Here is an 11,505-nt window from a genome sequence, read left to right on the forward strand (position 1 = left end):
CAAAACACTAGAACAGGCTGCCCAGCGATTTTGTGGAGCTTCCATCCTTGGAGATGGCTCAAGACCCAACTTGTCACAGCCCTAAACAACCTGCTCTGGCCGACCATCCTCTAAGCAGGGCTACGTAATCCCCAAGAGTCCTTTGCAACCTCACTCATTCTACAGTTCTATGAAAATGACAGTAACTTATGTACCCCGGGCACTGCACTGACCAAACTACACAACGTGAAGGGCGTGTATCTTCTTGAAGTCATTGCGTTCAACATCAGTTTTGCTGCCTGCGTTTCGCCGATCTCATTTTTTCAAATCTTGACTCCATTTCTTCCAGGACCTTCGGTGTGTATCGTACAACCAATTTCACCTTGCCTTGGGCTGCCTTCAGTAGCTCTACTGCTTTTTCATGGTGTTCACCTTCGACGCTCTGCAAAGCGTAAGTCATTAAGGATCATATTAGTGAAAACACACACTGAAAACACACCTGTTCCATTTTTCTGTGTCTATATAGTCAACTAAAATATTCTAGTTTCAAAACTTCACAAGAACATCATCCAAGCTTGGGATTCATTCTCCGGCAAATCACTACAGAGTGATGATAAATACACCAATCAGTAGTAAGAAGAGTAGTGCAAAACTTCTGGTTATGCTTATGTTAAGTCTTTACATACATTTACATCAGATAAGTGAAGTACGGAGAATAGGCAACTTTGAAATAACACTCAAAAATCAACAGCTTCAGCACACTTTGTCTTTTAGTCCGAGATGGCTTTTCTTCTATAATCATGCACTTTATAGTCGTCCTCAATTTGCCTAATAAGCTACTTCAAATTATCTTGCACTTAGCTAAGGACAAGAGCTCACAGATAACTGCAAGATAGCATAGGATAACATCAAAAAGGCAGCTATGACAAAGCAAATCACTGTCTACTGGACACCTGCAACAGAACACGTAACAGGCAGTGTATTGTTTATTTTAGCACTCCGTACGTGTCTTATCTTCAGTGCAAGGTACTCAAATTCACTTCCTGTAAACTCATTAAGAACCACCTAGCCCCATGCTCTCTCCCCCAACAAGTCAGAACAGATTAAAAAACAAATAACACTTCACCAAACTAACTCTCAGGATTTATTACTAGATTCATCTGATTATAATATTTCAGCAACAGTTCTCAGCAACTTTATCCAAATACACATTCCTAGATGGCACACGTTTTATCAGCACAACTTATTTCTCCCAAACTCATCAAACACAGCAATGGGACTACCCCAAGCCTACCTCCCACGGGTGCTATTAGAAGCTAGAAGGCAGGTGATGTACCTGTTGATTGGAGGGTTTCCCCGTTACTACAAAATTACTTACAGAAAGAAAGACAACAGTTAAAAAAAACAAACCCAAAGTTATTTCTCTTCCATCAGACTCAGACAATGCATACATTTGAATGTTTTCATGTTTGTTATTCAAGTGGATGTGGTGGTTGTTCCAATAAAAAAACTACTGATCGTTTGTGAAGTCTTAGTGTCAACTGTGCCAAAGCATAGAAAATTCTTCAGTACACTTAAAATCTCCCAGTGTGAAAAGAGTAAATAAAAAAACCCAAACCACCACCAGAAGTGCTTTAAGACACATCCACTGCCATCCCTGCAGCAGCAAATTACTTCTTAAGTATTAAGTAATCATAATTGCTAACAAGAATGTCCATCACATATCAAGATGACAGTAATTAATCTGCAAACATCAAAATCTTCTTCCTCTGAGCCTGTTTTCTTGCAGTGTTTTATTCATTCACTGTATTTTTACAATAGCTACATATATTTATGTGTGTATGTGCACAGATGCAGCCGTTCTCAGCTGGGATTACTGTCAAATGATCAGAGTTTTGGGGTGTGGTTTCTGCTTTGTGAGGGTCTGTAGGTGAGGAAGCCTTCATGTGAAAACAGCTGCTGCTTTATGGACAGCTGACCTGTCCCTTGATGCCTTCAAACACAGGAAGGCTAGGCCAAGGATAGCTGCACCACTAAGGACACCATTACTCTCACATCTCCCACGTAACAGTCAGGAGCCAAGCATGACAGAGCTCTTTGCTAGCAGGCACCTCCCAGAGTACCAAGAACCAGCAAGTCTCGATTCCTTTCATATGCCAAAAAACCCACTCAGACTAAGGAGCATAAAGGCTTAGTTCAACTCTCAGTATTAAAATAAAGCTGAGTTTGCAGATGTAATTACGAGAACATTCGCATTCTAAGCATATGATGGAAGCCTCTATAAATAAATCCAGGATTTTGAGAGATTAATATGCATTTGACAAGCAGCTCTTGGAAATCAAAGCCTGCCCATAGCCTCCTCTTTCCAGGCGTTCCGTTTTTCTTCTTGTATTGCAACTCAGCAGAAGAGGATACCTCTTAAAAATAAATAGCTACAATGGCACATCAGACATGTACTCCTTAAAATATAAATACTTGTTTTGAAGCTTATAGCACTTAAGTAAAGATAACATCACCCTGTTTTTCCATCTTATACAGCTTTCATCAAGCAGTAGTGCTCTTACTGGGATAACCATGTCAAAGAGCCCCTGCTCAGTCTACAACAATGCATCACAATTTACTACTTACCTTAAAAGCTGCAGAAAACTAAGTTAAAATGTGCATCATCAAACTTGATCAAACAGGAAGCCATAATGGCACTTTAATACTATTTCAGAACACAACACCTACCAGATTTATACAGCTTCTCAGAATCTGAAACGTTGATATAAATAGTGCCATTTTCAGTGGAAAAATATAACCAAAGCATAATCCACCAACTGTCACTGCACAGAATTAGGTTCAGAAACCTAAAGATGCTCTTGAGAGGACAAAAAGAAGGAATTTTGCTAGGATCAAAAGACACCCTGAAGCTGTGCCATGTATATTCTACGTATGCCCCCAAGTGGAGACAAGTAGTTACTGCTAAAGAAAGTGGAAAATCAATTCCTACCACTCCGTTCACAGAAAGAAGCTGGTCTCCACGTTTCAGGCCTCCGTGCCTATCAGCTATACCACCAGGGATGATTCGGGAGATGTAGATGGGAGAATTTTGTTCTTTGCCTCCCATGATGTTGAATCCAAGACCTTCTTCAGTTTTTGGCAGTTCAACCACTCTGGGATGCGAGTGACCTTCACTAGCAGCAAATGCAGCTACAGTGGCCTGTAGGAAATAAGATCTTCCTATTTACATGAATATAAACTCCTTAGCTTGACACAGTGAGCAGGCTGAAAAATTGTTTTCATCTCAAAGTGCTAAAATATAACGACAAATCAGATTAATTTCCTAGACAACATTAGTATAAGAAATTTAGAACTCAAAGAATAAAGCATAAATGGAAGAAGCTTAAAAATAATGTTTTGTTATACCTTTTAATGACCTCATATGCTTATCCGTTTGATCAAACACCTAGATGGTACACTTCTGAAGTTTAAACACCTTTTCTCTGCTACTAAAGTAACAAACTACTGCATTTTACTCAAGTTTGGCATTTACCTTGGCTGTTGCATTAGCTCTCACTTCTGGGCTACTGCTGATATCCACAGTTTCATATACATGTTCATACACCTTGAAAGACAAGACAACTTCAGCATGGTGAAAACAGTTATTTTCCTGCTTAGGTAACATAACAATCAGTTGCAACTTAAAATTGCATAAATGAAACAAACAAACACCTCTAACAAATGAATCCCTGATGCGTGGTGCCAAGCAAGAATTTACTGTACAATGAAGAAATAACTCCCAGTGTCTTTACTGCTCAAACAGCACACATTCTAGGTCTCAACCCAAATCCTTTTCCGTGGAAAACATGCAGACCTCACCATGACATCTGACAGCAGGTATGGGCGACTAACTTCTTTGATTCAAGCTGGGACTTTTCCATAAGGATGCATGAAAAATTATGCAAGGGCGGCTCTCCAAAGCTCACCCAACAATCAAGCCCTCCCCTTAAAATCTGCATTTTCCTTCACCTGACACAACTGACTGAATATCTAAAGAAAAGAAAGGCTATTGCAAGCACAAAGGCCATAAGAATGCTAATGCTAAGTGGGTTACTGATAGCTAACCCAACCAAAGCAGTCCTTCATAGAGGACTTCCTGTCTACAAACAGATCTTGCAAATCATTGCAGGTGTTATCAGCAGTGGCAGCGCTGTCACCACCAACAATTGGAGAACACATTCAACCATCTCAAATCTCTGAAAGAGCATCCGGAATGAAGACCAGGTGTGCAAAGCCATGATGCCAACCTGGCTTAAAAGAAGAGGCAATTCATACTTTGCCCATTCTTACCAGCCAACAGGATAACAAGGTACTAGCTGCCAGCAAGGCAAAACTCTCATCATAACCTCCAAGGAGCAATTTGCTTCTGAGCCACTATTTAATACAACACACCTGCACTACCCTAAATTGTTTTCTTCTCAACTTGTAAAAAATATGGAGCTTAACAGAAGACTTCAGTCAAATTCAGTTCTATGAAGAAAAAAAGTGCTGTTGCATTGAACGTTTTTTAAAAGTACCACTTTTAGTGCAAGCTAATTGTTTGCACAGTTAACTTACCTCCCTCACAGCATTACAGAATTCACTTTGAAGGACCCTCTGCAAAGCCTGCAGTTTCTGTGGTGGCACTTCTCCACTTCTCTGTAATTTTTCCAGCAACTCAATTGCTCTGCAGATATCTACAGAAAAAAAATAAAGCACTTGTAATAAGGAATGCCTGAAAAGACCCTAGTGATGGTTTGTTGGCTTTTGTTTTATAAACTAAGTTAATGCAGTAGCCTGTGTGTGCTTGTGTACACCTTACAGTTTCATTTCTTCCACATCACCATGTATCAACAAAATATTAGAATAAAGCACTTTATTTTCAGACTGTTTAGATCAAAGACAGCAATGCAGCCCTCTAAATACCTAGAAGCACCACAACCACATCTGTATTTTAAGTAATTTCATTTTTCCTTGAAATCAGGCTGCAATATTTCTTTCATAATAAATACTAGCAACATTTTGTATGCATAAAACTTCACAACATAAGTAATGCATGGCTATCACATTTTTAAAGCCATCTATAGTATTGTCAAGCACGCTAACACTCCTTTTACATTCAGAAACTAGTTTACCAGAAATACACCCAACGCTTTCCCTACAAATAAGGCCAACTCAGGCATGTAATTATATTAATTGGATGCCAAACAGCAGCTGGAATCATAAAAACTCAATTAAACCTCGTATCAGTTTGAAAATACTTTCTTACTTCCTCCACCTGCAGTGTGTCTAATTCATCACAGCGCTAGGAAAAAGAGCCCAATCTCCTCAATCACCTCTATGGAGTGCTCTGTATCAGAATCCCAAACCCAACATTGTTTCCCAGTTGTTTTTTTTTTTTTTTTTTTTTTTTTTTTTTTTTTTTTACACTTCCTGGAAGATCACACCGTCACTGAAACCAAAATCTCATCTGAGGAACTTGATTTCAAGACCAGTACCAATCAAGATGGGCATCAAACATGACATCGAAGCTATGTGACCTTCTGCAGGCAGCTCTTCAAGAGCAGGAATTAATATTCCTCACTTGCATTTCTAGAGCGACCATTCTTCTGAACCATGGAAGTCCTTGACCAGAAGTAGAATGGCCTCTCAGAAAAGCAGATAGACGCTATGGCCTTCATTATCACAAAGGCACAAAGAAGCATAGATTAATCTACTACATCAACAAGGCACAGATCATTCCAGAAGATGATGAAATCTGGAACATGACCGTGTCCTAAATGCATTACTTCCCTTTTTCCATAATTAACCTCAGGGAATCATCTTTCACGTGGGACATCTTCTGTGCTGCCACGGTGCCACTCAACAGACCGGCAACAGCTGCAAACTTCGAGACCACAAACGTGTAAGAGAGAAGTTGTAGCAACCAACGTCCAGCCTGTCATGCTCTGAAATTAAGGTGTGCTGACAGAAGGCAACCCACAGTTGATGCTGCCCGCTTCTGTGAGGTGCCAGTCAGGTATCTCACAGACACTGATGGCAGCTGGCAGCCAAGCAGAGATGGTACGATGGAACTTCTTGAACTGCTCATCCACTAGCACTGTGTTTGTACTGCACACTGGACATCAATCACTCACGGAACAGCACCCAAATACTGCAGCTGCCATCGCACACAATGCTTCAGATGAGAGCGTTCTATAAGATAGCGCAGGTGTGATTGATGATTTTTCTATCTTAATTATGTAAATCCATAAATATTCTCAGTAAACCCTCTGTTCAGCATCAATAGTACAAACTCTCTTTAATCTCGTGAAGTCCGGCACTGAACAGCTTGAAGGAGAATAATAAACAAATGGAAAGAAGAAGCTGTTCACATCCTTTGGCAATAGCAGGAGTTCCAATCCTACAACACTCCATATATTCACAAAAAGTCTGCTACGGATGTAAACTACAACACAACTATCAAATATTCACAGATGTTTGCAGACTGTTTCAAGCATATGAAGAGCACGATTCTACACAGCAGCCCTCACAACCCGTGCTCTAGCTGTAATGTGTATGAAGTCATCTAACAGTTTGATTAGAAGACTGTAAGAAATTTAAGTGACCGAAGTTTACTAATGAAAAGAGAAGCTGCAGTAACCAGCACTCAAGAACTCCACTCACCGATTTCTTTATAACCTCAATGTTTTCTCAATAAACTGCACGTACTTCCTACCTGGGTCTCCTAAGAACTGAATTCTTTGACTGTGCAGCCTTTTATAGCCTAAGGTAAAATTGGCTAGCTTGGGAATCAGCTGTCTTTTAGAAAGCACAGACCAAGAGCACAGAATCAGCTCGTCAAGAAGGTACTGAGAATACACACAGGTTGGACGTGAACAGGATTCCTGCTAGGTGAAACTAACACAGAATATGCATTTACTTATTTTTAGAACTGCTGACAGACCAAAGGACTGAACTACTGATGTGAAAACACAAAGCAGTTCCTACAGCTGTTTGTGAAAAGGAAGATGGCTGATTATCCTGTTGACACAGCCTGCTTCCTCGTGAGCTGCACTCAGAACGTCATCAGCTGAAAGCTATCCTCCTCACAGAATTACCATTACAGTTTAGCCAACATACCAAAACCAGACACAGACATGAGTTCTGTTCCTATGACGTTCAAGGAAAAACATATAGATAAATCCAGAAGCAATTAAAGATAAAAAAAAAAAATAGAAAAAAAACCCTCATCATTAACCACCACATAATTGAAAATTTTTCTTTTAATCGTTACAGCGTTTTTAGATCAGCTCTTCAAGTTTTTGTTTGGGGCTTTTTTTTTTTTTTGTGATTGCAGGATAATAATTTGAAGTCTTGAAAGAAAAATGCATTTAAATGCACATTCCTCAGATAGCCTCGCAGTCATGTAGGCCTGCATTTGAACACCCTGGTGAATCCCCTCTGCCTATACAGACCCGAGTGGATAGAACTACCCCAGGCAACCCACAGGCTTGGGGAGGAGTGGCTGCAAAGCTGCCTGAGGGAAAGGGACCTTGGTGTACTGATGGTCAGCTAATATGAGCCAGCAGTGTGCACAGGTGGCCAAAAAGGCCAGTAGCATCCTGGCTTGTATCAGGAATGGTGTGGTGAGCAGGACCAGGGAAGTCATCCTGCTCCTGTACTCGGCATTGGTGAGGCCTCACCTCGAGTGCTGTGTTCAGTTTGGGGCACCTCAGTACAGAAGGTGCTGGAGCAGGTCCAACATGGTGGAAAAAAAAAAATAATACAGCAACAGTGAGACGCCACCACTCCTTAGTTTGGTGTGTGAACAAAACACAAGAGAAAACAGCATCCTCACAAACACTCCTGTGGAACCACTTCTGCTGCCTGCATTCAAATAGCCTCAGGTACCCATAGACTTCCTACACATCACCACCAAACAGTAATTTGTAAATGTTCAACACTGCTATATCCCTGTACTCCAGCAAATTTGGGTAGTAGTTTTGTGTGATGAAGCTTGGAAGAAGGAACAGACTGGGTGAATTTTTCAATTGCCCTGACGGTAAGCATATGGTAAGCATTTTAAATCAGCACATTTTCTACACTAATCTCTCTTTTTATATGCTATATACCAACAACATTAGTGGCGTTCATTTTTGAGCTGAGAATGATTCAATGTAAGGTTACCTGCAGTCAACCCCATGCAACTACCCAGCAGTTGTTTAAATCCGTAAATAAAGCTCTTCCTTTTGTAGGCCCACTACACTGTGCTTTTGCTTAAAAAAGAAAAAAAAAAAAAAAAAGCATTAAGACTAACAGCTCTTTTGTTCCACTGATCCCAAAGTAACTCCACACATTTGTTTGTTTTCACATCAAGAGCATAATGGAAGGGTAATGAGGTGGAGGAAGATGCAGCCTGAGGTTTAACTCTACAGCCCAAGCAAAAGCAACTAATCAACTGCCAAAGCAGCTGCCCTAATTAAAAAGCTCTGGAGCTGGGTGGGTTGATGAGCTGCCGAGTGGGAAGCAAAGTTCTTACATAAGTCCCTGCTTACAGACCTTCTCTCACACATCACAAGTGATTTGCTTGCAGAGCAGGAAGGAGGGCTGGGCACAAACAGCTGAGTTCTGTGATAGGCAGCACTTGATGTAGATATGATTACAAATCTACAAGGCACTCTGAGAAGCGGACCCAGAGGGGACGGCAATGAGAAAACACTCAGCTCATGCAATTACCTGCACTCCACATAATCGCCATCCTTCTCAAACACACTCTAGGCGGTTTACCACCGTCTCCTAAAAGTGCTCGACAAAAGACAGCACAGATAAAAGACACTATAGAAAAAGTACACAACCAGGCTTTGTGCCTTATCCGTCTCTCTAGTGGCTGTAGTTACGTGCCACACCCCGCTAACGACACAAACGAGGCTGGGAGGGCACAATGGAGCCAGTTAGAACTCGAACAAGTACAGAGAGGCTCCTGCACAAGTCCTTCGTTGATTATAAAACAGAACCGGGACCGACTGCTAAGACACAGTCTAACACACTCAACTCAAAGCCACGAATTTAACAGTCCTGACAGGAACAAGGAGCTGGCATCAGGGGCGAGCGCGTCCATGGAAACCGACTGGAACCCGAGAAAAATGTCTCCAGCTGCGCGATTGAAAAATAAAGTAAAATAAAATAAAATAAAACCCACAAAGAAGCAGACCTAGCTAACGCACGGGGCGAAAAGAAAAAAAAAAAAAAAAAAAAAAACAGAGGCAAAGTTCACCAAGCATCTGCTGCACGGCGCTGCCCGCCCCACAAGGAGGAAGAGCTCCCTCTGTCCGCCGCTGGCTCGGGCCCACGGGCTGGAGTCCGGCCCTGGGACCGGGGCAGCGGCAGAAGCAGCCGGAATCAGAGAGCAGCGAATATCCGCGGAGAAAAGGGAAACGCAAAGCCCACGGCAGAATTCGTACTCGCCTCGTTCCAGACGCACCGGTTCACCCAGCGCCGCCATCTTGTCTTCGCCGCGGCCTCGCCGGAAGTGACGCATCCCAGCCGGAAGGAGGAGGGAGGCGCGGCCCCGCCGTTGCCGTGGCGCCGCCTGCCACGTCCTGTGAGGAGAAGCGTGCCGCGGGCGGGCCGAGCCGGTGTGGGATAAATAAAGCAGTCTTGACTGAAATAGCTAATGTTTGTCGTGCTTCCTCGCTCAACCACTCCTACTCCCCGTTAACACACAAGAAGTGCCGCCTACGGAGCGCGTATCTGTTCATGCGCCACGAGTGCCCTTGGAGACAGAACGATGCATAAATCCATCTCTGCCCGTGGGAAATGTGCAGCGTGTGGTTTGCGTGTCTGTTTGGCGCCGGGCTTGTCTACGTGCGGGGCTAACACTGCATGGAACGGCGGTGTTACATTGGAGATGAGTGACGTACTCAGGCTTTTTCTGGAAGAGAGTAGGAGACCACTTCAGCACGTTTATTTATACGCTAATTTATTCTACGGGCTTAGCTCGGCCCGTTTGGCTTTGATTTAGTCTGTGCCTGGTGCTTGCAGCTCTGAAAGAGAAAGGTTCTCGACAGGCCTCCAAATGTCAGCTAATGTGATGGTGATGTACTCCCTCCCCTCTGCAATCCGTTTTAATGCCAGCTCCTCTCAGTTTGAAGGATGTCGTGTGTGCATTTCAATGGAAAGGTCACACGAATGGAATTCTGCAGGTGAACAAAATTAAATTCTCACAGGCTTGTTTCCTGCAAGAAAAAGTGTTTGAGCAGCTGGGAGTGCAGAATGTTTCTGGAATAAAACCCAGATGTTTCTGTCACACTGGAGCAGGAACGGCCATTCTGTTACCAGTGACTGAAATTGTAAATAGCCTGCCCTGACTTCAGACAGATGGGACTGTTGGAAAAAAAAAAAAAAAAAAAGTTTTAGTATTAGGCACTATGTCAAAAATATAGCCTTGGTAGGAACACAGGTTTGAACGTATCTTTAGTGTAATCTTACCTTGACTTCTGTCCAGACCTTCAGAAATTGGAGCACTTGCATTAACTTTCCTCTAGAACTAATCAGCTGGACAAAGTCATTCAGACCTCTCCATTTAAAATATGACATTATGAGTCTAAGAAAATCAGAAAAACAGATTTTGTGTAGTACTTCCACTGTCTGCTTCATAACACTGTCACACTTAAACCTTAGTGCTCAGGAATATGATCTGATTTATCCTTATCTGCCCCAGTGACGCATCTTGAATGCTTTGTTCATTTGTGGGCTCCTCAGTTCAAGAAAGACAGGGAACACTGGAGAGGATGGAACTTTCTCTGATTATCTTTTATTCCAGAAAACTTGATCTTTTTTACATCGTGAATTCTGTTTTTAGCAGGAAAAATAGCAGCGTTATAATCTTGCAAAAGAATTGGGTCAAAGCACGCTCTTATTCTTTTTGCTGTTTTCTTTCTCTTAACACCTATGGTACTCAACCAACTGAAAAATATCAGAGAAACAGTATAAATTTGACATTTGATCATTCTTTCTGATGAAAAAAAGCTACAAGTTGACATGCGCACCTTTTCTTTGTCTTCAGGAGAAACCAAAAATGACAGGCTTGTTATTCCAGTGGAAGGAATGGAATTGCAATGCGGGACCACAGAGAAGAGAAGGAAAATAAAGCTACAGATGATACGGAAAAAGGATGCATACCCACTTAATTTTTCCTTTCTGAAGTAGCATTGTTAATATAGTGCTGTATTTTTGCAGTGAGGTCTAAGTTACAAAGCTAGACATTTCTATGATGGAGATATTTTAGTGCATTTTTGTCTTTGAAAATAGAAAAGTGTATTTGAATCAAAGAATCAGCTGCTGTGTGAGTCGAAAATATATTTGTTATCTCCCGTCCCCACCCTCCCAAAAAGGAGAGAACTTCTGAGTCTGTAGCAAGTCATGGTTTTCTCAAGACAGATTAAAAGCATTGGTGGATGTTGACAGATTCCATATGAACAAGATAATCAGTTTGTGCCGTCATAGTCAGGAAATCCTTATTTT

At 41.9% G+C, this 11,505-nt stretch overlaps 1 protein-coding gene across 2 annotated transcripts; it reads right to left on the reverse strand.

Annotated features, from left to right (window-relative positions):
• Positions 1-265: 265 nt before the first annotated feature.
• Positions 266-9,484, reverse strand: LIN7C (lin-7 homolog C, crumbs cell polarity complex component; the record flags this gene model as incomplete). Of its 2 annotated transcripts, none has more annotated exons than XM_079536749.1 (5): positions 266-421; positions 2,972-3,181; positions 3,515-3,586; positions 4,579-4,697; positions 9,448-9,484. In XM_079536749.1, the coding sequence occupies 5 exons, from the start codon at positions 9,482-9,484 to the stop codon at positions 266-268; spliced, it is 594 nt and encodes a 197-aa protein (XP_079392875.1). The 2 variants fall into 2 exon arrangements, with proteins under 2 accessions (XP_079392875.1, XP_079392874.1); XM_079536748.1 differs by having other exon boundaries at positions 9,430-9,484.
• Between the last annotated feature and the right edge of the window lie 2,021 nt (positions 9,485-11,505).

This window comes from Tetrao urogallus (genome assembly GCF_951394365.1).
Source record: "Tetrao urogallus genome assembly, chromosome: 6".
Lineage (NCBI taxonomy): Eukaryota > Metazoa > Chordata > Aves > Galliformes > Phasianidae > Tetrao > Tetrao urogallus.